This window comes from Mixophyes fleayi, chromosome 5, assembly GCF_038048845.1.
Source record: "Mixophyes fleayi isolate aMixFle1 chromosome 5, aMixFle1.hap1, whole genome shotgun sequence".
Taxonomy (NCBI): domain Eukaryota; kingdom Metazoa; phylum Chordata; class Amphibia; order Anura; family Limnodynastidae; genus Mixophyes; species Mixophyes fleayi.
Window position 1 is genome coordinate 38,464,004 of NC_134406.1, and position 27,795 is coordinate 38,491,798.

The window sequence follows — 27,795 nt, forward strand, 5'->3', positions numbered from 1 at the left end:
TTATTTGCTTTCAATCTAACAGAATAGTTGACTTGGAAAAGAAAACTGCAAACTGACATTCAGTCATGGGACTAGTGTTTGAATCAGCAAAAAGACAAATATCTACAATATATTGATAGGTGCAGCAAACTTGTGACAAATCAGGTTAAATGGTTCCTTGTCTGTGATAACAGATAAAATAAGACGCCAAGGCATGCAATAACTTACATGTCACACGTTTGCAGGAAAGATACATTATGTAAATATGAAAGCTAAAGCTTGTAGGTTAGTTTAGCTTGCGGCTTAAGTTATAATTTCTCAACTAATGTATTGGAGAGTTAAAAACTCATTGCAATCAGATGGCATTTCCTGGAAACCTGTTTCAATCAGATGTATAATTTATATGTAAAAGTAATTCACTTTGGTAGAGCAGCACTTATGACTGGTAATTCCATAATTTCATTGTTTACCTTGTCCTGAACATGTAAACTGTTTCCACATTCTCTCCCATATAGTAGATATTTTTATTTTGTTTATCATTCAGTACAGCAACACATACTATCATTGTTTTACGATTACAATAAAAGCCTCTGTTAGGTGGAGCTGCTCTTCTCCATCAGTCTCTGGGACTTGGGACTTTTCTCTGTGCTGCAGAGCAATAATTCAGGGCTCGTCCACATGAATGTGTAACTCAGCAAAACCACCAGAGAAATACAGCATAGAGATCCAGCCACATACATCGCAGTAATTTCAGGCTGGAGGAGACTGCTAGAAAATATCTGATCCTCCATCACCACAAAATAATGCAATTAAATGGACAGATCTGAAGTGTAATTATATAGGTAGTGAATGCAGGGACAAAACTCTGGAGTCAGCTAAACACAGCACCTAAAAGCGTATTGGTCGCACCTATTATTTTTATAGATTACAAATAGATGTTAAAAGTGATCATTTATTTTTACCATGACTTCCCATAAACTACCAGAAGAATAGGGTATGGAAGACGCCCCACAAGACAGTCGTATAGGAACCTTCCAAAACGCCCTGAGAATACTTGCAGTCCACTACTCTTCTATCACTCCCCATTAAACAAACGGAGTCTGATTCAATAAGAAACATAAATGCCATATTTTGCATACATTGCACTGTGCATGCACAGAAACAGACTATATATGCCAGTGAACGGAAGAACATCCAAACCATCTTTGATAGCAAAGGACACTTCCAACAGCCTACGATTTCACAAGCAGAACAGGGTGGAGAATGGGGCATATGCACATAGTTAATGTACAGTACGGGCGTGCCAAGCTCCAGCACACTCTGGGCATATCTCAGGTACGTTTATCAGATGCATCGGGTACATGTTTGGTGTAATGCCGATTACTACGATTACTAGTGATGACGGTCATGTATGCAGCTAGAACACGTGTTTGCAATAAAGAGCAACTGTTAAAATGCATTTTATGTATAGTAGACATTAGTAAAATGATAAATGTATTTCATGTGGGGGGGGGGGGGGGGGATACATTTTCTTCATTTCTTTGCATTAATGACTGTATTGACAGGTGACAATAATTACTTTTTCCTGTGCGTTCTGCTTGAACTTTATATTCCACATATGTATTGTATGCATCCTGCAGTGTATCGTCTCCGTCAGACCAGAGCACACTTAGACCCGTAAGATATGTTTCTTCCAATCCGCTTCTAGTTTAATATGGACTAGCACATGGCCGATTTATGTACGTTTTTTGTTGTTGTTTTTGTTTCGTTGTTAAAACCTGCACAACACGTTCATTTTGCCTGCCTTAATGAATCAGGCCCCCATTGTTTTCATAGTCAAATTAAAGGATAGCCTGGATTAAATGACTATTTAACTGTGTTCATCCCCAATGTGGCATACATACAACCTGTCACCTACCTAAACACGCTTTTAGAATGGCTCCCCAATGCGTAATGGAGATTTCAAGATTATAAAGGAAATTACAGTATTCTAGACCTGTAGATGTATCTGTGTTTTGTTTTTTTATAGGTGTCAAAAACGCTGGTATATACACACACTGCTCCCACTAAACACATTTAACACACCACAGATACTCTCTCCAAAAGGTTTCCTACATCTACTCCAAACTGCTGGCGGAACCGTGGCCAGAGGGGAAACGCTTCTCCACGTCTGGAGGACCTGCCCACGTATAAGTTCCGTCTGCGACATGGTCCTTTCGATCCTTATCTCCATCTCAGAACGGCTGTTATCTAAGGACCCCTGGACCTTTCTCCTCTCCTGCCCTATACATGGAGAGTGCTCCCTCTAATAAATCGATATCCCACATTCTCACGGCTGACAAATCCTTCATAGCCAATCACTGGAAAACTCCTGACCCCCATACTATGTCGGCCCTTAAAAACTATGTATATCATATGGCAGGCATAGAATTCATTACATACTACCTCCATGACAAACAACATAAGTTTGATCTCGTCTGGGCCACCTGGTACCTCCGGTAAAGCCGTGACTCCGGGTTCATCTCTGTCCCACCACCTGTTCCTTGACTCTCTGTTCCTGACACAAATTGAACTCTGAGCATCTCAGGACCCTCCGTTCTGGACGTTTTACACCTTGATGCCAAGAAACATAATGTGTTGTGTTTATATCTGGAACGTGATACTATATCCTCCAGCACTCACTTTGATTTTGTACTTGTCTTTCTGACTTGCTTCGTACCTTCCCTCCCCCCTCTTTTGGAAGTTTGTTGGCCAATTCTTATGTTCCCTTTACTAAATAAAGAGTTCAAAAAATAAAAAAATACATTGAATGTTATGTTCCCCTCTTTAACAGAAGTCTTTGGAAACCATAACTTATTGAGGAGCAAATTGACAGAACCAATATGGCAGAAAAGGGAAGGAAGACGTAGATATGAACAAATGTGTTTAATAACCGTATAGGAGTTGCTGTCAATCTTACTTAAGTCCCCACAATTTTCCCCATTCCGCAGCCGCTGATTCCGAATTTTAGTAGGACATTTTGCTACTGATTAACATTAATATTGAAAGTATTGATTTCAAAGTCAAATCAATAGAAATATTCCAAAACCTTCTCGCACAGAATTGCAAATCTCAATTTTGCACTTGTGCATCAAATCACCCCAAAAGACACAATTAGTTCATGACTCCACCACTGTAAAAACAATTATAAGATTAACTGTGGTCAAGTACCCCTCTCCCTGTGAGGTCTTGCTGCATGATGGAATGAATAGTGTTTTATACTGAAGATAAAGAGAGCATGCCAAATCAGAGATGATTATAGAAATCAGGGCATGTTACAAGACCACTACAGAAGGCATGCAGCCTACTTCAGCTCAGTGCATGTACTAAGGTGGAACAGATATCTAAACTACAGTCACACTTCCTAGAGCAGGCTGGACCCCAACCCCCTTTTCACTAGACTTTGTAACAGGGGGAAAAAAAAAAAAAAAAAACCCTAAAAAAAAAAAACCACATCTATTCTTGCCCACAAAACGTTTGTAAAACAAAGATACTACTAAAGAGGTTTTCTGAGCAACGAGGGCAGGCAATCTTGTCCGGACCCCAATACCATCAAAAATCACCTGTGGAAAGGTCTCAAATTTGCTGTTCATTGCTGCTCCCTAACCTGAGCTGGCTTCAGCACTTTTGCAAAGACAAGTGGTCACTTATTGCTCCATCAGTGTTGAAAGATGATGCTAAAAAAAAAAAAAAACAAATATATAAAAATAAACAAAACTACTTACTAGCTATAATACCTGCCAGAGGAAGTTCAACCAAGTACTGACCAAAGGCAATTAACAACAAATTATATTTCAGGTTTGTTTTTTAATTTGTATTACTTTTTTGGTTTACTAATTTTTCTTTTTTGGAGGGAGACTCAGATGAAGGTGTGACTCACAAATGAAAATTCTCATTAAAAAATTTTTTTTTTTAGGTATGATAAAAAGGGATGAGGACTGAATACTTTTAGCCAGGTGTCTGCATTGAGTAGGTAATCACAGCCAATGTATAGGGGGCGCTAATAAGAGAAGCAGTGGTCCACACGTGGGATAGTGTGTATAAGCAGCACGGTGGCTTAGTGGTTAGCACTTCTGCCTCACAGCGCTGGGGTTACGAGTTCAATTCCTGACCATGGCCTTATCTGTGTGGAGTTTTTATGTTCTCCCCATGTTTGCATAGGTCTCTTCCGGGTGCTCCGGTTTCCTCCTACACTCCAAAAACATACTGGTAGGTTAATTGGCTGCTATGAAATTAACCTTAGTCTCTCTCGTTCTGTGTGTATGTTAGGGAATTTAGACTGTAAGCTCCAATGGGGCAGGGACTGATGTGCGCGAGATCTTTTTACAGCACTGCGGAATTAGTGGCGCTATATAAATAAAATGATAAGCTCATTCTATTCATTGGTTTTGCAGATCTCATGTAGATGCCAGATTTAAACAGCCATTATAGTAATATTGATTCTTAAAATAGAAGAAGTGGATTAGATAAGCAGGTTTCATACCAGCCTCCCTACTAGCAAAACGAGATCAACATTCTCCACATTTCACAGACCAGGAAACACAGAGTCCAAGAATAGAGACACACAGAGGGTTATTGTGAGGAAGGGTCTGGATCCTTGTTCTGTGTCAAGTAAGGACACATAAAAGATGACTGGAAGGTTAAATGTATATAGAACAGTTACCAATGTAAACAGCACAGGTAGTGATAAGAAAGTGATTAGTACACAGAAACTGAGTAACAAGCAAAGTCACAGGCCAAGGATCAAACTAAAACGTTACATAAAGATCACCCAGCAGGTCCTTCCACAGAGAGTATCACCCTCATTAGCAAATACATTTTGAATGCACTGCCCCCTCTCAATCACAGCAAGTGGCAATCCGCTCTCTGACCCCATGGCTTTAGAGGGAACATAAAATATTCAAAAGTGGGCTTTTCTATTGTACAAAGGGGCAGAGCTAATTGTGTGTAGGAAACATGTCTCCTCTACATACTCGAAAGGTATAAATGTTTGCCTGGACGAAAACCAGTAACATTCTTCAAATAACTAACATATTTATCATAAGAGTCAGTTAATGTACACTATAGAAATACTGTAACCACTGCAGTTTTTAGGCATCAATAGCAGGCAAGGTGTATCAATGTCATACTCAGCAGTGCTGCGGGCAATGCCCAGTACTCCCGTCTCATCTTGCGGCGCTATGGGCAATGCCCAGTACTCCCGTCTCGTGGTGCTGGGGGCAATGCCCAGTACTCCTACCTCGCGGCGCTGGGGGCAATGCCCAGTACTCCTACCTCGCGGCGCTGGGGGCAATGCCCAGTACTCCTACCTCGCGGCGCTGGGGGCAATGCCCAGTACTCCTACCTCGCGGCGCTGGGGGCAATGCCCAGTACTCCTACCTCGCGGCGCTGGGGGCAATGCCCAGTACTCCTACCTCGCTGCAATGCCCAGTACTCCCGCCTCGCGGTGCTGGGGGCAATGCCCAGTACTCCCGTCTCGCAGCGCTGGGATTTGGTATTGAATCAGGGCCATCTTAACAATATTATGGGTCCCCAGGCCTAAGCAGTGCATTGGGGCCCCTACCTAAACAACCACTCACAGGAATAAAAATGTAAATTATCCATAAAATTAAGTTTATATTTATTGTTACCTGCAAAAAAAACTCAGTTTAAACATTACAAAAAAAGCAAAAAAAAAAAACACAAAAAAAACATGCTGTACTACAGAGATTAATCCAAATAGGTTTTTTTTCTTTTATAAACAAAATTATAAGCTGTGAATAATTTATTATTAAAGTGTACAGCACACTGTGCCCTCCACCATGCACCTTCTGGTGCTCCCCCTCACCCCACCACTGTATCAGATACTGTGCCTGTGCCCTCCATTACACCGCCTTCATAGTGCCGCCCCAGCAATATCCCGGGTATATAAACCCGGGGATATAGCCGAGGGACAGGGCTCCCAGACAGGCAAATTCCCGAGTCTGACAAAAAAAAAAAAAACTTGTAGAATAAAATAGTCCTCTTAATACCTTATAGGAATGACGCAATTTCTTCATGTAACCTGCCAGACAGTCAGCGCGGAGGAAACACTAAGGTATTAAGAGGACTTTTTTTTTTTTTTTTTTAATACATTTTTATTTTTCCCCCTTAACTTTTTTACACTAGTCAGTGAGACCCGGGTTTTTTAACCCGGGTCTCACCGTTCATAGTGCGGGCGACCCGGGAATTACCACACCAACATACCCGGGTCTAATTACCAGGTAAGTCCACCCGGGAATTAGACTTGGAGTCATTCATACTGCACCTTCGGCTCGAGATGCTGGGGCAAGTCCCGGCATAAACCTGGGTCGAGGCTGCAGTATGAAAGGGGTATTATTCTTCTATTTGTCCCCTTCACTTACCTTTCTATCACCTATTTCTCTTTTCTTTCTTACTTGCTTACTTGTCCGTCACGTTGTGGCTCCTCTGTGCTGTGCTCCTCACCGATAATGTCGGGCGTGATGTCACATCCAACATTCAGTGTGAGCGCAGCACAGAGGAGGGGAACAGGGAGGGAGCCGGATCACCACCGCGTGACCGCAAAAAGGTACGTTTTTCTTTTTTTATTACCTCAGAGCCCTGCCTATGCACTTGCCCACTGGGAAAGACAGCCCTGCATTGAATCTTACCAGGTTAGTATCTACATTAAGTTTACATACTCTCCTCATGTTCAGATGGGCTCCAGTTTCCTGCCATAGACCAAAGACTAGTGGGGGGGTAATTGCTTTCTGAGGAGTGTGTCCTATCCACAGACAGGGACTGAATATAGTTCTCTGCTTATACAACACTACAGTATATGTCAGCGTGAATTACATCATTGCAGCTGATAACTCAATCTCATTTCAGATAAACCCAATACTTAGAGCTTAGAAAAACATGTATTAATCCAATACTGTAAACGTTATAACAATATTTGACGGCAGCAACGCTACATAATAGCGCAAGAGATTTCTCACACACTTGTAATATGAAATCCATCTGCATGAAAACCTGAAGCAATATTATTCAAAGTATGTGTGTAAACACATTGCAGCTTTTTCCAGTAGTCTTACTAAAAATATGTCTGAAAACCATATGAAATATACATCACAATCGCAGGTGAGAACAAGCTCTTTATAGGCTTGATACATCACAAGAATGTGATTGGCTGGATTATCCAAAGAATCTGAATTAAAGTGGATAAAGAGAGTGCTCACTTCAGTATATTCTATCCATTAATTCGACAAAAGAGAAACGAAAAGATCAAACAGACACAATATATATTCCAGACAACATGCATGTGCCAGCAGGGCAGTTATAATGTTCATACATATATAGACAGTATGTGCAGAGTCATCAGCCACTGGAGCTAAGGAAACAATTACTGCAACATTCTACAGCACTTTCCTCTGTCCTCAAGGTCCTGCTTAGTAAGAAACTTAGCAGACTTCATTAACATGATCTTTAATCTTTTGTTACATCTTAATTAAAATGGAAACCGCACCTATGTTTCACTAGTCAATGTAAATGAATAATCCAAATGTAATACTGTGTGTGGTCCTCACTTGCCCTCTTCCTACCTGCTTTCAATGCTTCTGCTACAACTTATATTGGATTAAAGCAACCAATGCCAAATACAGCTTCCTTCATCAGACACATGTGCCTCTGAAATGGATGACACACTGCTACCTAGACAGCAAGACACTCTCTGCTTTATAACATGACCTCTCACCTCAAATGCATAACTTCTAGACCAGCGGTTCTGAAACCTGTCATCAGCCCTGACAAATAGGGCACTGCTGTGTGAAGAACCAATGGAATAGTTAGTGTCCCCAAATATACATATAGCCAACAATAATGCTGGGAGAAGTAACCAAACCATGTGCTGATGGCAAATGACTCCTCTCTAAGGTCTAGAGCATACAGGACTTAGCGACGCACACTACAATGGGTAGCACCCTGCACCTGTCCGACTGTGAAACAGGAGTGCGACAAAGCCAAATGACCAGTGATTAGACATGACCCACGCAATAGTGCCCATGTGACCAATGTAATAGTGCCCAAGTAACCAATCACAACACAATGCTGTCAGGGCAGCCCTTACACTAAAACCTTTGTTTGCAGGCTGTGCTTTCATAGAGCCAAAAGTGTGTATTTCTAAGTGCCAGCACTGCACATACCCTCTGGGATTTGTTAGATAGGCTGTTCTATAATGCTACTATTTCAAGTCCAGTATATAAAATGTAATTTGCATAATTAGCAGAAACTTGTAAACGTGTGTGCACTGGTTAGGATATTGCTACATTTTAGCATGTGGTTAACATACATTTTAGTCCCTCGTGTAAAACTATATGGAAAGAGTGATATTGGCAGGCTGTACTGTATAACATAGTATCAACCAGGAGGCAATACAGTCACCTAACTTACAGATTTATTTCTAATGTTCGTGATCTGCAGTGACATTAACCAGCTCAACTAAACCACAAATTGCACTTTAAAGTTTAAATATTTTTACAGAGATGCTCCATAAATAAAGAATACTCAGCAAAACCTAAAATGAGCTGCCTTAAACTCAATGTGCAGGAACAGACCTCACAAAGACTTCAATACCCCCGCTGACATTGTACACACTGAGTTCCTTCACATCATGCAAGTGAATAGTCCACTCCCAGTCATTAGGATTACAGGGGGGGATGTGCTTTCTTCTGTAAATGACCTCTGCCTAATATTATTGTATTATATTATAAGGTTTTACATATAGCAATGGCTTCTAGTTAGACATGTATTATGTGACTGTTTAGTGTTTACTTAGGTCCCTCAATTAATTATTGAACAACGATCACAAGCTATACAGAACAAGTTTGACAACACTTACACCACCATAGTTTCTCCCATCATGCACTGTTCATTTTGAAATCATGGATTTGTAATACAAAGGCACACATATTGAGAGATACTTCTGCTCATCTGTACTTTAAAAAGGCATGTGTACAAAAAAAAAAAAAAGTTATTGATAGCAATGTTTTTTCCAATTGCAAACAACATCCCAGTTTGAAGGTTTAAAAAATAAATAAAAATTCACAGCTTGATGGGAACTGCAACCTAAATCAAAAGACGGAGACCATGGATGAAAGCACGTTATTTTCTAGACTATAAGTGATGTAACAGGCATAGAACACAACAGCAACAATGAACCACGTTTGAATGCAGAGTAGATACCATCTGACAGCAAAGTTATTCTTTAAACAGCTAATGAGGAACTATATATAGCTAGTAAACAGAATTGACAGATTCCTGAAGTACAACATACAAGCCAATTACTTAAGACAGAGTTCAAAGCTTGTTTAAAGTGTTTCAGCAAATATGGGGCTACAATGCTCCTGACACAGTACTACACATTCCATACATAGAATAGTGCTGACTGAGCACTACTGCAGATTACTCACCACCTTCGCCTGCTCTAATGCAACGCAAAGAAAAGAAACTATAGGCTATTGTATTCATATTTGTTACACATCAAGTGCTGAGAAACCTGCATCTCCAGAAAAAACACCGCCCCCCCTCCCCTCCCCGCCTTCATAAGCTAAACATTAGTAGTAACATATCAGACAATAGTCCATGTGTGGATCTGGCAAGTTACAGTTTAAAACTCAAATGTCTCCTTGATCACCCTGCAGCAGGTTGTCATCTAAAAGATAACACAATAACTTAAATGATTGCTGGCCAAGTGGCTTTCACTCCCAACACATTCACACAGGATCACAGAGCTGGACATTACTTATAATAAATGTACGGATCATAAGTCTGAGATCCACTCAGAGGGCCTGAGTCATTAAGCAGATCAAAGCATAAAAAAGGACTAATTGTGCACCTTGTCAAAACCATGTTGCATTGAGGTGGGGGGGGGGGGGGGGGTAAATTTAAGATGATGGGGCAGATTTATATTTGGGATAGGGCATGTCCTAGATCAGGGATGGCTAACCTGTGACACTCCAGGTGTTGTGAAACTACAAGCCCCAGCATGCTTTGCCAGCTATCATCTAGTTATCTACTGGCAAAGCATTCTGGGGCTTGTAGTTTCACAACATCAGGTTAGCCATCACTGACCTAAACTTTACATTTCAGTGTAATAATAAAACGGTCAAATTCTGGCCGTTTTTTCCTCTAGCACACAAATACTTAACTTATGTGCAAAATAATAAACTAATTTGCACCCCTTGCATTGTCACATGGTTTGTCCTGGGGAACATTTACTCCATTTTTTTCCCTTACTTTCCTAAATGACTCAAGCCCAGAGGGTCTCCAAGCTAGGGTCACATAAGATATGTGAATATTAAACCGCCCATGAGTACATAACAGAAAGTTTAAGAGATGTTCACTAGTTACCTATTAGATTATGATCTGTATATTGAGGGACTCAGGCATAAAAGCTTATCCAAATCTACAGCCAAATAAATAAACAAATCTTCATTCCAGACATAAAGGGTCATTAAGATACAAATACTGAATTGTCACATTACAACTGTATTGCAGTTTTTGGTTACATTATCATTTATATAAACGCCACCATGTTACACAGCAATTTACAGAGAATATTAATCACTGTCATTAATACCCGCCCTAATGAAGTGACAGTATAAGCTTTCTACCACACACCTGCATTCATTTACATTATTCAGAAGCCAATTAATCTATCAGTATATTTTTGGTCTGTGGAAGGAAACCCATGAAAAACACGGGGAGAGAGAATACAAACTCCACACAATGCCCTGTTACCATGAGGCAGCAATGCTGACCACTGTGCCAGATGTGTATTTCTACCTAGGTTCCATTACAGTCCAAGAGAAAACAAAAATGTGTGACTATTAAACGCATTTATTTCAGTTGATCAAAAAAATGAAAAGAAAAGTGTTTCGCTATTTTAACTGAAGTAATTTTTTTTTTTTTACTGTAAAGTCCATACAGGTAAATACACACATTAAGAAACATTTATGAAAGCCAAGACAAACTGGTGGAAAAACTGTAGTTATTGGTCAGTTCAATGATCAGGACTGTGGAACTCCCCATGTAACTTCACCTGTCCATACACATTTCCCATTGTGTGTGTATTATTTCAGGGCCTATTCTGAACCCGAGCAGCCCCCTCCGATAGCAATGGTAGTAAGAGCACAGTGGCGCACGCAGGGGGGGGTTTCTGAGTCTCCAGAAACCCCACCCCTGCGCTAAGTGGCCGCTATAGCTGCTCTGTCCTATACAGCAGCCGCGGCGCTGTCAAAGAAGCGTCCGCGGCGGTGCTGTAGTGTTTACAGCACCGCCGCGGACGCTTCTTAGACAGCGCCGCGGCTGCTTGTATAGGACAGCGCTGAAGAAACTGAGCTGCTGCGCATGCGCAGAAGCTCTCGCGGCGGGTGTCCTTGCTCCGCTCACCCCTGGAGCAAGGACATGCGTCACTCACTACAAAATAAATATGCACACTGACGGGATACAATGCGGCCCATACTAACCACAGTAACAACTAGAAATACAAATGTATCCTTTGTATTTTATATATTTAAACCCCATACTCCTGAGAAAATACACAAACAATTGGTCATGAATTGTCACCCCAGCTTCACTATATATAAATAGTAAGAAAAGGAGTAGATCTGTTTTCATCTATAATCTGAAAAACAGGGTACACACAGATTCCGTTCAATCACAAAAAAAGGACACCAACACTAAAAGTACTGACGGGAGAAATTCAAAGTTTTTCACATGCAGTCAATATCTAGAACTAGAGAAAGCACTCGTCATTCTTGTAGCTCCAAATCAGAGACAATGAAAATAGTACATACTGGTAGCAGGTAAATATGCCCAATCAGAGGTGGGGAGGGGGTAGGTAAATATTAGATTTCATACATCAGTGTTGCAGTGCTCAACATTTCCAACAAAACAAGCAACCTATGGAATAAAATATATGTGGGAAATAAAGTAAAAATTCTTCTTACTGTTTACCTATTTAATTAAGTATTCATGTCAACCTATATCAGTGCAAGAAACATACGTTGTCATTACTGTAGTAGAACTCACTAGACACTACATATTGGTCAACTGTCTCTAGGAACCGTTCACGGTTTTATTATTGTAAGATTTACAAAAAGCCACAATATTCAGCAGCAGTATACAACGTGGAACTAGAGTATAGTACATGAAACGCAGATGTCTAGCAAGCAATATACAGTTCAAGTATTGCAGAAGAAAGATGCTCAGATGGAAGAGTTGTGAGCCGACAAGACGACAGAAGGAGGCTCTGCTTGAGAGAGCTAACAAATTGTCTACATGTTTTAGACCAGGCCTGTCCAACCTGCGGCCCTCCAGGTGTTGTGGTGAAACTACAAGCCCCAGCATGCTTTGCCAGTAGACAACCTGTTGATAGCTGGAAGGGCATGCTGGGACTTGTAGTTTCACAACATCTGGAGGGCCGCAGGTTGGACAGGCCTGTTTTAGACATTGTTCCTGAAAATTTTCCTATTTTTTCACCATTAACTTTTTTTCTCTTCGGTTCAATTCTTCAAATCTATTCTTATGTGCTGTGCTTTACAGGTGGATATTTATTAAAGAGGCACCTACGGGGCTCCTCACAAAGCAGACATCAGGCTTGAACAGAGTAGCGCAAACGGCTTTTCTATTTACTCAGTTCAAACATCTGATGTCAGCCGATGACAGGCAGTGGGATCCCGCTAAAGACATGCAGCTTTGGTCGGCCAGAGATGTACTGTCCACCAAAGGAGAACCTGCAGAAGAGTGTTAGATAGACTCTGTTAGACAGTGTATCTCTCAACAAATGGGCATTGTGAATATTGTGGATTGAAGAAACGTTAATACGAATAAAACATATGCATTCATGGCAACCTATCAACATCACAAAGATCCTTCCACCTCACATGCCTGTGATGGTAGTGGACGGATAAAATCAAAATATTGGTCCGGCCCAAAACAAAAGAAAAAAAAAAAAAAAAAAAAAAGGATTCTTCTATGCTTGCCAGCGAACAGGTACATTAAAATAAGAAAAGCAACACCTGCCTAGAAATTAGAAATGTAGGATTGTCAATATTGAAAAGAGAATGTGTATGAACTGATAAGTCCAATTACACCTTACAAAACCATTTGGATAAATGCCAGTTACCCATTTCTAGAAGCTATACCTTGTCAGCAAAAATTATCTTATCTGACATGCTGCCCATAGCTTTAACTTACACCAGGATATTTAACAACACAACCATCCCTTAATACAAGTCAGGATAAATCAATACAATGCAATGTAAGTAAAATGTTACGTAGAAGTACTGCATGTTACAAATTGTTCTTACATTTGCTACACTGTACTACAAACTTTCATCTTTCTCAGCTACCCAAAGAGGATATCAGCAATTAGTCTTATGTGCAAAACGCAAATATGAAGCAATATATAAAAAGAAATATGGTTTGGCAATAAAATGATTTTCACTAAAACAGAAGGGATTAATTCCCCAAAAATTATAATAAATGCTCAATTTAAACTAACATTTCTGTTTTAGCGAAAACATGCACAAACTCCACAATGCTTCTATATGAATCAACAAACCTGTCTTATTGGTAAATAAAGACTACCGTTTTATTCAATAGATCGAAAGAGCAGCTAAAAATATTCCATAATTCTAAACCATATAAATATTGCAATATTTTCACTTAACATACACTGTCATGCCTTGTCAGATGCAGGAGAGAGTAAGGAAGGAGAGCTTTCTCTGTTATGTTGACAATGTCACATGCTCAGGGATACCAACACTTCATTTTCAAACTGTTTTCCTGAATGGAAGAATTATCCCCCCTCCAAACGAAACATTTTACATAGAAAATAACCCCAGATAGGTCTCTTTCCCTAGATTTAACAAAGCACATGAATTGCCCAGTACAGACTTAAAACCATAATGTACTCTACTCCAGTAACTCACTTTCTGAACACGATCTCTTGACATGTAACATTATACTTTGTGATACTTTGAAGCATTTGATCAGAGGAGGGGTTAATGCAACACTAGCTCAAAATTTCACCTTCGCTTTGAAGTTAATAGCTCAAGAAACTTTGGAAAATATAACGCTAACAAAACACCAACACAAAATAGAAGATAAAGAACAGATATTTAAACCACCATCCCTGGTGCTAATAAACACAACGCTTACTGCTGCCAAAGCCAGTGAGCTTGGAGACATCATGCAACAATTCTCCCAAAGGATCAAAGCAACAGCTCACCCACAAGCAGATTCCCCTGTGTGTACAGATCTCACAGAGACACGGGAAACGGGAGGATTATTCTTATTTTACTGCCCCATTGTGAGCCTTGTACAGGTAGTATATGCCATCACACAAGACAGGACACCCCCCCTACAAGTGCAGACAGTGGGGTGCTCCAGGAGAAGAGTATACAGTCGATGGGAGGGACCACCCCTCTAATATAGGGGGGACTTGTGGCCTCACAGCCCAATAACCCAGACATAAAGCCATTCGTTCTGCTCATTAAACGGCACCCTCTCCCGGCCTCACTCACCTTGGCGATGGCCTTCTTGTACCTGGTCACCGCTTGCTGTATGAGGCTTGAAACTTTCAAGTTCCCGTCCCCACAGGGCACCACTACCCGGGTCCTACCGAAGCTCACTGTCACCTTCATGCTGCCGCCCGGGGAGTTCGCGGATCCCACCCTGCTCTCCCCGCGCTCCTAGTGTTAAAGGGTTAATCCAGGGTTCCGGTTTTCCCTCCGTATCCTCCGGTGTATGCGGGGCCTGCAGCAGCCGCCTCCTCCTTCTCCTCCTCTCCTGCATGTGAATACGCAACTCCTCCCACCCTTTCCACCAGGATTGTGTGACCGCCATCAGCGCATCCAACAGTAGCGAACACGGTGCGTCTTAGCCAACCAGCTTCTGATATTTTTTGAGTGACGTGTAGCTCGACCAAACAATTTTTAATATGACTCTCATTCCCGCCCGCACGTCCTAAAGTTTCCATATGATTGGTCGGTGGAGTTCGTCTAATCTGAATCTTGGTTGCGCGAAACCTATAGTGGTTAATATTTTGCCATAGTTTTCTAATTCTTCTTATTATAGGCTGTGCAGGGTAGAATCGCGAATTGAGCTGTATTTGATACTTGTCGGTGCTGGAAACATTTTTTTTACCATAATGTATATTATTATAATGTATAGAGCTTAGCTATCCCTAATTTCCAGAGACAAATGCATAATGTATTATTATAATGTATAGAGCTTAGCTATCCCTAATTTCCAGAGACAAATGCATAATGTATTATTATAATGTATAGAGCTTAGCTATCCCTAATTTCCAGAGACAAATGCATAATGTATTATTATAATGTATAGAGCTTAGCTATCCCTAATTTCCATAGACAAATGCATAATGTATTATTATAATGTATAGAGTTTAGCTATCCCTAATTTCCAGAGACAAATGCATAATGGACAGGCTACCTTGGTCCCCTGACTGAAGGGCCATCAGTAAGAAAGCCAAAGACATAAGTGCCCCCAGAGTAGTGACCAGGGGGTGCCTGAAAAATCATTGGGAGTGGTGACCCCCATGTGGTAAGGGTACAGCACAAATCACCCCCATGTGGTAAGGGTACGGCACAAAGCACCCCCATGTGGTAAGGGTACGGCACAAAGCACCCCCATGTGGTAAGGGTACGGCACGAAGCACCCCCATGTGGTAAGGGTACGGCACGAAGCACCCCCATGTGGTAAGGGTACAGCACGAAGCACCTCCATGTGGTAAAGGTACGGCACGAAACACTGGTCTCACTTTTTTGTTGTACTCGCTTCTGTACCCTGACCTTTTGGTTGGACAGGAAACTTTTCACAAATCCGACCAGAAGGCTTACGTGGTCACTTATTTCTTCCTCTCACTGTTTGTCACTTCCACTTATCTTTTTGTCTTTTTTCACTTGGAGGGGGTGGGGTTGACCCATCTGGGCTCCGACTTCCGTAGTTGTAGGGAAGGTGGTGTGCTCCTAGTGGCTCCTATTGCCCTGAAACTCTGAGGTCCCCCTTTTGAGGGTGGCAGAAGATTCAGTACCTCGGTGAAGTTGTGGTGGATTCAAAGGGACCCCCCTAGCCCTGCCTGAAGACCCTTGTCCCCTGTGAGGCCTTCTGGTCCCTAGCTGTCAGGAATAGAAGGCCCCTTCTTGTTTTGAGAAGGGCCTGTGGTGTTTTCAAGCACTTTTGATGCACTGTGGTTTTCAAGAGCACTAACAGCTTTCAATAAAAAAAATGCTAGATTTTAATGACTTGTCCCTGGGACTGTCTATATTATGTAATACTACCCAACTGTACAGTATAGTGCAATTCATCTGATTCTATGCTGGACGCAGTTTTCACTATTTTTATTTTCTGTGAATTATATATGGGAAAATGTACCCCTGCTGTAAATTATAAGGATAATAGAGGTTACGAAGGATTCCATGACCACTGCATTCAGGTCACAGACACGGTCGCCAAGAGAGATTTCCAGCCCTGGTACAGCAACTTTGTAGGGTCCCAAACAAGTCCCAGGAAGGGGACGAAGCTACACTAGGTTGGAGAGTCCCCTCACTTCACACGCAGGCCAGGGCCACCAGCCATGCCTAGGACTGTACTTTGTACCTGCCCCCTCCCCTCTTAGCGCCCCTGGTCACAGAACTCTTTGGTAACTTGTAATATCCGCACTTGTATCAAACAGTATTCCCACTTACTTGGTCAGTTGTCACTGAATACTTCCCTTTAGTGATGTCCAGGAGCTGCATGCTGAACGATTTTTCCTTGGGCTCCTCTGTGTTGGCCCATACATCTTTTAAGTTCACCACTTAAAAATGGATGCATAGGGGATTTTGAGTGGGAGAACCAATAAGAAGCTGCCATCGCCGTGATTGCTAGTCCACACAATCACATCCTCCTCCGCAGTTTCAGATAGCCCCCGGCTTTAATCTGAGGCTGTGAAACAAGTGACTAAGCCCTGTGAGAGATGGCTGCCTTATAATACACATGTTTAATTGAAACCAAATGTTCCTTAACACACTGATACACATTAACCCAGACACACAGACTCATTCTGACAATCACTACTGATGCACATTAATTCACAGACATTGACAAACACTGTCCAAGTCCCTCTTATTTTATATTCATACCCTCTTATTTTATATTTGCTGCCACCACTCCCAGCGTTCTTGTTGCGTCCTAAGCAATAATTGAGGTCAAGGATAAGCTTACAGGAAGTCACAATGATACAACTTTCTGTTTCTTAGTATAGGTTGCATCCTAAGACATGAACGGAACACAGGAAAGGACTTCAAGTGAACCCTTACGTCGGGAAATGCTAAGTGAATCGTCTTTCTGATTTGACATTATTGACAGACACATCAATTGACTTAGACCATACTTGCCAAGTTAGGAGATCTCCCCTCCAGGAGATCGCCAAAGCCGCCACATCATGGGACGTGGCCATGCAGATTGTGTCATCCATCCCCCCCACATCCATTCATGTGTGTACTATTTCCTAATGCGGCCCTTTGAAGTCTGATGGGAGGATGGCAAAGTACAAGGCACATCAGTGTACCTACACTTGCATAGGCAAACCTAGAGGGGTTTCCTAGTGCCTGGAAAAACCCCTCCAAGCTTAGGGCACTGTATAATTGAGGTGGCTGGACCCTGCTTCCACTTCACACAGCTCTGCTTGAAAAGGGAGAGCTGTGTGCACCTAACAGTAGTGCACGCATCATTGCCCATGTATATTATGGGGATAGGAAAAGTTGGAGAGCAGCCAAGTACTGTCTAAAATTATAGCCACGCCCCCATGCATGCTGGTCACACCCACTGGCGCCGTGGTGTGGAAACCCCCCTCTACAAATCCTGCGTTTGCCCCTGACTTGCACCAAGGTGCAAAAACAATATCAATTAAATTAGAATGAAATGATTTAACTTAGATAATGCATTGACAGGGCACATTTACAGAGGTGTTTGCAGCTTTACAGAGTGCGCGCAGATGTTTTTTGTCTCCCCACAAAGGACTTAATTTTTCTAGCATATCCAAAGTTTGGGGTCTCATCCCAATACTTTTAATGGTACAAAGTTTGCGCCTTCGAGTTTTTAGGACTAGGGTTGGAAGTTGAATTGAGTTAATTTTTCCACCATGCACATTTAGACCTGAATCCTTTGGCCTCTGTTTGTCTCCAGCTGAAGTCAGACAAATTCTATGACATAAATGGTCCTGCCAACGAACATGTAAGTGCAACTACATCATTTATGTACCCTAAGCATGAGTCTTGAAACTTTTGTCTTTCTAAAAACTGACCTTGGAAGACTTTCAGATACAAAATAGCAAACATTTTATTTTTTTCAAACACAGCTTATTGTACATAAATGTAGTGTAGTAATATGCAAGATAATTGCAGTTTTCAATGCCAAAATATTTATAGTCAGTAGAATTTTTCTATACAGTCCCAAAACAGGCAGTTTAGAAACAAACAGAGGCCAAAGGATTCAGGTCTAAATCCGGACGTACATGCTTCGATTTCTTTTGTTCTGAGGAAGTAATTGCATGTCTGCACCGTCACTTATACTACTATATATATGATTGAGGCACATTATTGCCACATTTAGTAGCAATCCCATCGTTTTTAATCAGACTATTTGTCAAAACTAAATACCAATTTTGATCAGAGAGAGCAGAAATCCTTTTTCTGTATTTATTACACTCTTCAGCACAAGAACAAAAAACAAAAAAACCTGAAAAAGTAAAATAAAAGATATATTTGTAGAATATCTGCAAGGTGTACACAGTGTGCGTCTTTCCAGAGTTCCTGATGAGATCATACAGCAGAGGCAGATTTCACAGTGTTCTTTATTTATTATTTATATCATTTATTATTATTTATTTATTTGTACATACATATTTGCTTTAGCGTTGTAATTAGACTAATTGATTGAGGCCCAAATAGCTCTGGCTGCTTGGAAGACCTGTATGAGTTTATTATTACTTTCAAGTGTCACATCTCCTCCTCCGGTCTCCCTTCAGGTTGATGGTCCCCCGTGTTCCCCATGCCGGCTCCCTTTCGGTCATCATTGACTTCTGCCTCAATTTGACTCCCACATCCAGTCCCTCACACAATCCTGTTGCCTCCACCTTTGCAACATTGCCAAAAATCACGATTCTCTCTCCCTGGATGGCACCAAGACCATAGTCCACACTCTTATTATGTCCCATCTTCATTATTACAATCTCCTCCAGTGTGACCTTCCTGTCACAGGTCTATCCCCCCCCCCCCTTCAATCTGTCCTGAATGCAGCGTTGTGACTATTCTACTCCTACTGTTCCTCTTCTGCTGTGTCTCTGTGCAAAGCCCTCCATTGGCTCTCCATTCCCACCAAAATACAGTTCAAGCTGTTTACCAGGGGAGGGGGGCTGGCACATTTTAGCCCGGGGGAAGAACTCAAGTTAGCAGCCTATATTAAAGGAAAGAAAATGCAGGTGGCTCAGTGTCCCAGCAAAAGGTAGCCAACTATGGGACCGGCTGACCCCCAGCCCAACCTGTCCCTGCTGATTACCCTCACCTATAAAACCCTCTTTAACACCTTCCCCTCCTACATCTCCAACCTTGTCAACAGATACTCTCCTACTCTGTTCTGTCAATGAGCTTCTCTCCTCTTCTCCTATCATCACCTCACACTCCCCCTTCAGGACTTCACCCACGCTCAACTCCTTTGGTACTCCCTACCCTGTCTGACCAGACTATCTTCATCCTAAACAACTCTCTCACTCCAACTACCTCTTCCACTCACTTCCCTCCTCCTCCACTATTATCACCATTTGCTTCTTTGCTCCTATTGAGTGTTACCTCTCATGAGCTGAGCCCTCTGTACTTCCTATCTCCTCGTCCTCCTTGTAAGGTTTCCTTTGTTCATGCTGTATTTTCTAATGTAGCTGCTTTCTCTATTGTCTCTTCTTGTATTGATTTTTACTGATTCGATTGTTTCTCTTGCCCCTTACTTATATTGTTAGGAGAACTGGGCCTGGACCCCACTGCTTTTAGTAAGGGATGCCAAAGATAATAAACGTTCCTTGTTGTCACTGCACCATAGACCACAGTCTATAAGTCAGTACTGGGATCTGCTATGTTGCCCAGCTGCAGTTGTCCTAATTAGAGAGGCCACAATTACAAGTCATGTCTGATTCAGTGGTCCCATCTTCAATGTATCCTGTGTTCAGCATATCACAGCATGCAATACTGCAGAGCTTTTGACTGACAACAAGTGTGCTGGATGGGCAGGCTGTGCTCTGCAGTTCAGTTATGTAGAGGATCTAACCAGACTTCAGCTGTTCTTACCTTTAGGTTTCACGCATTGTCTTATTTAGTGAACTTGGAGACTCTGTCTCTTTCCCGCTGTCCGGTTGAAACCTGGGCTAATAGCGTGACTAGTAAATGAGTGATGCTTGGGTCAATATAGGATTCCACTATCGTCTAGACGTCTTGCACAAAGTAAATGGTTCTGAATAGCAGCACATATTTAGTTTCAGGTCCACTAGACATTCTGAGGCTGGAATGCTCAGCAGTGCATACTATCTTTACTAAGGTGAGGACTGCTCTGCGTGGTTAACCCCTTAATTTCCATCATATTATATATCTTAATTTCCTTAATGCCCAGACTAAAATTCAGGTTTTATGAGATGTGCTAGTTTTAGCGGGAATAACTTTTTCGTTAAAGTTTACATTTGGGTGTTTTTTAGACAGACTGGAATTTCTTTTGGTAGCATAATTGAGATATATTTATCTATATTTTCTAGTATGTAGCAAAATTTATCCAAGATTTGGGGAAAAATACATGGTTCCCACAGTTTCTTTCAACAAAATTACAGCACCCCAAAAAGGTACACTAAAATGTACACAGCTTTTTCTCCTAGCTGTGTAGATACCTAATATGTAAGCTTTACACGAACTCTGATGAAGTTATAGATCCGGGAAACACGTGATTTAATTAGTTTCTGTTTTTAAACTTTATGTAACATATGTTGTGGCTGCACATGGGTTCAGGGCACCTATGTGCAAAGTCTTTATGGTGGGACTAAAGGGAGATAGGGCTGAAAAACTTACTAGTAGGTTAATTGGCTGCTATTAACTTAACCTTAGTCTCTCTCTCACTCTGTGTGTGTGTGTATGTTAGGGAATTTAGACTGTAAGCTCCAATGGGGCAGGGACTTATGTGTGTGAGTTCTCTGTACAGCGCTGTGGATTTAGTGGCGCTATATAAATTGATGATGATGAAGGCTGGAGGATTCAGACAAAATGTGTGGGGGTGGCACCTTGTGGGATATTGGGCAATATTCATTCAGTGTGTCAGTCAAGAATTTTTGTATAAGTGTGTGACGAGCGAGCAAAATGTAATACAGACAGGGCTGCACAGTCACAATGGGTTGGGGAGTGAGTTGGAGGGAGAAGGGCATTTTTTAATTTTTTATTTTTTTTTATATTTATTTTGAATTATTTTTATGTGCTTTTATTATGTTATACTTATTTTTCCATTTTTTTGTTTAGAGGTGCAGATGGATCCAATATAAATCTGTTATGCACCTCAGCATTGTAAGATCTTATACTCTTCATCAGAGGGAAAATCAAACAAAAATAACACAAAATGAAAATAAAGTTTCCGTTTCACACTCCTATTTCAGTTCTAAACATTTAATTTTACTAATCTCCTAAAATTATGATGGTGTTCATTTGAGCATTACACATACCAGGAAATAAACATAGAGGCAAAATTACTGGGTCAGAATGATGGACTTTTTTCATAATTTTCCCACAAATTTTTATTTCATATATATGACCGCCAGCCTAAATAACAATAATGATCTTAATTAGTGTTAAAATACATGCATTTATTTCATGAGACATAATATGGTAAATCTTCTCCTTCCATCACTCTTCTGCCACCCCAACCGCTCCACCTTCCTTTCCTTCCAGCAACCACCTCTAATGCTCCTTCTACCCCACAATGGGTGACAAAGTCCATTCTCTTATATTATCCTCTACACCCTCAACCTGCCCCCTGGATTGCTCTCACCTCTTTTGCTTCATCTCCCCCACTGCCCGCTCCCACCTTACTCACCTCTTCAATCTGTCCCTCTCTACTGGCATCTTTCCCTCATCCTTTAAACATCCATATTTTTTAAACATAAAAAAATCCAAACTTAACCCCTCCTCACTCTTTAACTACTGCCCCATTTCTCTTCTCCCCTATGCCTCCAAAACACTTGAGCAGCTTGTCTAACACTGTCTCAGCAGCTACCTCTATGACAACTCACCCCTTGATCCTCTACAATCTGGCTTCCACCACCTCCACTCCACAGAAACTGCCTTGATTAAAGTAATTAACGATATTCTCTCAGCCAAATCCTCCTCCTGGTCCTCTCTGTAGCCTTTGACATCCTTCCTGTAGGAGTCCCACAGGGTTCTGTCTTTGGCCCTCTCCTCTTTATTCTGTACACCTCCTCCCTGGATGAAATCATCAGTTCCTTCGGCCTCCAGTACCACTTCTATGCCGACAACACTCAACTCCTCAACTCTACCTCTTATCTCCAGATCTCTCCTTTTCCGTCCTCTTTCAGGTGTCTAGTTGCCTCTTTGTCATATTCTCCTGGATGTTCTTATGCTTTTTCAAACTTAACATGGCCAAAACTGAACGAATTGTCTTCCCTCCATCAAGAGTCTACTCCCCTCCCGACCCCTCTATCAGTGATCACACCACTATCTCCTCTGTTCCCCAACTCTGCTGCCTGGGTGTCATTCTTGACTACTCCCTCTCGTTCACCTCTCACATTCAATCTCTTGCCCAATTCTGTTGCCTTCAGCTCTGCAAAATCGCTCATATCAGGATGCCACTAAAACACTTATCCACTGATCATTTCTCATCTCAACTACTGCAACCTTCTCCTTTCTGGCCACCTCGTTCCTCTTCGATCTATACTTAATGCTGCAGCTAGATTTATCTTCCTCTTTCGCTGCTCCACATCTGCCTACCCTCTTTGCCAAGCCTTACACTGGCTCCCCTACAATTTCAACCTCATTTCAATGCATACTCCCTCCCGCCCTCTCAGGTCAGCCAATGACAGTTCCCTTTCCTCCCTTCTGGTAACCACATCACACTCCAGTATCTAAGATCTCTCCCGTGCTGCCCCCCACCACTGGAACAATCTCCCTCATTCTATCAGACTATCCGCTAGCCTGTATACCTTCAAACGGTCATTGAAAACCCACCTGTTTATCAAAGCCTACCAGTCCTCAACTTATCCATTTCACCATGTACTATACCTCACCCTCTTTCATCCTCCATCTCTCCCACTCTTGCTTCTTGCCCTCAGATCCCCTTACAGTGACTCACCCCTATGTGTCAACCATATGTCTGCTGCTTTCCCTTTAGATTGTAAGCTCTAGTGAGCAGGGCAGTCTTCCATCCTGTTCTCATTGCTTATAACGTTTGCTCACCAGCTACACAGCGCACATCCTTCTTGAGCTCTCTGCCCATTAACTCCACAACTCCATTGTTTTTGTACCTTTTGAGTGGCTCTTAACCTGTTAATTTTGCCTACGCTAATGGGCACAGGTTGCAGAATGCGCTAAATATACCCTGTGCACCCCAGTAGCTGTGTTGAGAGCTGTAATGTTTTTTGTTTATAGTATTGTACTGTTATACCATGTACTGTTTGCTATCTGTAAGGAGCTGTGGACCTCATGTGGAGCCCTATAAATAAAGTTAATAATAAGGTTGGCGCCATGCAGTCCTGTGCTGATGGAGCTTGGGGAGGGGGGGAGGAATAATGGCCTAGAATGACAAAAGGTCAAATCCAGTTTCGATCACATATGTATATTGTATGCTTTTTACTATATTATTGACCTTGTTTTCCTTTCATTTTAGTGGTTGAAAATGGTAGACAACACTTGACAATGTCACACAAAAAAAAAACAGAGGGGAGAGGGTTCCATAGATAATGCACGGTTATCTATTAATACATAGAAATCTAAATGGAATTTGAACATCCCTTAATGAGTCCATTATAAGAATAACGCCTGTTTACACACTTTAGTTCTAATCATAACATACCAATATAAAAAGCTACAAAACAAAGGGTTTTGTGTCTGGATTTAGAAGGATGTGATTTTTTTTTTTGTGAAGTTTAATTGCATCATTTACGAGACGCTTCAGAATCTCTTTATACCCAGCATATGAAAAGGAGATGAACTGGTGAGGCACAATGCGGAGGGGGAGCTGGAGGCAGCTTTCACGTTTCAAGTTTGGACATGTTACTAAGCCAAGTGGTTTTCCTTTGGCAGCATCGATCTACAGTAAAGTTTGTACTAAAGTTTAAGTTCAGCAGCGATAATTATAGGGCGCCAGAAGGTTGAAATAATACAATAAAAAATAACACAAGCTAAGTTGTTCCATCTCTGGTTTAAACATATAACTTTTGAAAATTCCCTGACCTCATCTGCTTTACATCTAGAATAAATGGTACATACAGGTATATATGTATAATATACAGCTCACAAGTGTAACATAATTTTCAAACAGTAAATAATACAATGTAGATGTTATATGCATTAAGAGTAATCTGTCACACAATGGATATTGTATTGCTGCATGATAAAAGCAATGCCATGTACATGTATAAAATATAGCACAGTTCCTGTTGACAGCTGAATAAATATTTGGTAGCCACAGAGACAGAACTTTGAGCTTAATCGCAAAATCAGCTGCTACCAACACACAAGCTTCAGACATTTCCAGATTCAACATGCTCCTACAGTGAAAATGGAATCATCATCGTCATCATCTCTTTATTTTTATAGCGCCACTAATTCTGCAGCGCTGTACAGAGAACTCATTCACATCAGTCCCTGCCCCATTGGAGCTTACAATCTAAATCCCCTAACATACACACAGATCGAGAGACTAAGGGCAATTTAATAGCAGTTAATTAACCTACCAGTATGTTTTTGGAGTGTGGGAGGAAACCAGAACACTCGGGGGAAACCCACGCAAACACGGGGAGAACATACAAATTCCACACAGATAAGGCCATAGTTGGGAATCCTACTCATGACCCCAATGCTGTGAGGCAGAAGTACTAACCATTAAGCCACCGTGCTGCCCGCAATGTACCATTGGTGAGGGTCTGGGGGGGTGAGGGGGGAGTATATCCTGAATGGCTGAGGTTTCAGACATTGGAGTCCCACCATTTTGCTAGATAGGCCAATGAGAGGTGATATGAAAATACTTTGAGTGCATTTAATGCATAATTGATTTAGACTGACTTAGAGGTGGACGTGAGTTCATTTAAAAATGTGTCTGGGGTAAACTTTGTCTCACTGCACATGCGCGCAGGTTACGTCCATAATTCAAGTTGAGCATATCTTAAGCTCTTTCTCAGAGAGGTGTCTTAGGGGTATTCAAGTGTAAATTTAGGGCATGGAGATGCAAGTTAACCAAGCCCTTAGACATGCGTCTGATTGCCAATTACACATATCTTTGAAATACGCCTTTTAGGAGGTAAGCAAGGAAATTTGAAGAGGCACTTGGAAAACGAATAGCCTCAGAGAGCGTTAAATTGAGAGAAAGGGTGGGAGTACCACTTGGTGTCACCTCAGGCAAGATGGTGATAGGTGGGCAATAAAGCTGGGTACACACTACAGAAATTTTCGACCAACTTATGCCGAGCGATTTTACATGCGATCGATGATCCGATCGCTCGGTCCATGGACTGCATACACACTAGCCTTGTTTAGGACGATAAAGGGAGGAGCGGACGTCCCTATAGCGACTTTTTACAGCCATGTTGTGGTGAGCAATGACTGTAATTTCGTACTCACTGTTGTGGATCGGTCGGAAGTTTATACACACTACACAGTGGAAACGAGATTGGACCGAAAATATTAAACGGTACGACCAACCAAATGAGGCGATAATCGTCCATTTGGGCAGACTTTCGACCATCGTGTAACTGCACACACTGACCCGACTTTTAAACGAGCGGTCGTATGTCGGCTGTTTGAGCCGATTATTGGATGAAAACAGTGTAGTGTGTACCCAGCTTAAGGAAGGAGAAGACAAGAATGGCGAGCTGTCGGAAAGATGTAAAAACTTTTTATATCTTATAATAAACAACTTTTCCTAAGTTTCTGCACATTTTGGATGGGGAGCTTTGGTAAACAGCAATTTTCAAATCATTTCATGGGATTTAGGTCTGGGCTTTGACTGGGCCACTTCCAGGACATTGATTTTTTTTTGGGCATTTAAGCAATTCCAATGTGGCTTTGCTGTATGCTGTGCAGACTGCAACAGAGTTCCCATCTTTGGGACAAACCATGTTACAATGCAAGGGGTGCAAATTAGTTTATTTTTTTGTACATGAGTTAAATACTGGCTGTTTTTACATCTAGCACACAAATACTTGATAGCTTTATTTTTACACTGGAATTTAAAGTTGATCTAGGACATGCCCTACCCCAACTATAAATCTGTACCCTCATTTTAAATTTACCTCCCCCTCCAATGCAACATGGTTTTGCCCAGGTGCAAAGTTACTCCTTTGTTATGCTTTGCTCTCCTTAATGACTAAGGCCCACAAACTGCACACAGATAAGGGCATGGTTGGGAATCGAACTCATGACCTGTGAGGCAGAAGGGCTAACCACTAAGCCACCATGCGGACTTAATATTAATTATTAACTAGTGATGCAGATTTGTATGGCTCCTTACAAATAAACATTGATGATGGCTGCTGTTATTTGCAAATATCAGAAAACTGCTTTACTGAGTGAATATGAGGAAAATGTCTTTTTGTTGCCTGTATATTATGGGAAGTCTCCTATCAAGTGAAATCAGTGTTTATGTGTACTATTTACTAATTACAGAGAACTGTGGAAGTTGTCAAGATAATGCACGTTAAATACAGACTGTTTATTCACATTATTTGTAAATCACAAAAAATGTCATAATTTCTTCTGGAAGAAAAACAACAGTGGTAATTATGTTCCTCTTTTACCCCTGTTACATGTTTACACAAAGGTGTCATTGAATGTGAAATATTTGCGTGTCTAAACGATTATAGGAGAGCTATATATGAGACAGCTACTGCCAAAGCGACCTATAGAAAGCTATAAATTCCATATTCAGATCAATACAAAGTACGAGAAGACACTGCTGTAATACAAAGAGAGCATCACAAACAAAAGCATAAAAACTCAGGAAGAACTGTAAAAGATGATGCATTGAAACAAAGTTATTAGCTAAGAACTTATTTAATCTCAGACAACTGTGTGGCCATTGTATCCTTGGTAACTATACGGAGAAAGCCCTTAGAGGTACAAATGTAGAGACCAAATGGTATTTTGGCCTCTATAGTGGCCATGTAGTCGGCTATGTCTAATGTCTTGTTCATAGATATGGCTAGAGGGTGAGAACAGGAATGCAGAATTTTGCAGTTCCAGGGGCAAACATGGGCCTTTCATATTAGGAGTGAGTAAAATTCCATAGATTTTTTTTTTTTATGTATCAAATATACATATCTAGGAAGTTACTGACATCTCTACATTGTTAAATTGCAAAATGCTATGGGGAGAAGGCACCTATTCACTATTTTTCTCAGCGAATTTTGTGTGTAAGCATCCTTTCAGTAGACTAAGCTACAAAGTAAAGGATCATTCACAGGTCAGTCCGATGGATAGA

General features: G+C 41.3%; 1 protein-coding gene across 6 annotated transcripts in view; it reads right to left on the reverse strand.

Moving 5' to 3' along the window:
- The window catches only part of PARD3 (par-3 family cell polarity regulator), a 404,695-nt gene extending 389,825 nt beyond the window's left edge, over positions 1–14,870 (reverse strand). For all 6 annotated transcript variants that reach the window (XM_075212058.1, XM_075212055.1, XM_075212053.1 and 3 more), the window contains exon 1: positions 14,586–14,870. In XM_075212058.1, the coding sequence (XP_075068159.1) occupies positions 14,586–14,705 (120 nt within the window). In that variant the 5' untranslated portion in view covers positions 14,706–14,870. The remainder of the gene's footprint in view (positions 1–14,585) is intronic.
- Between the last annotated feature and the right edge of the window lie 12,925 nt (positions 14,871–27,795).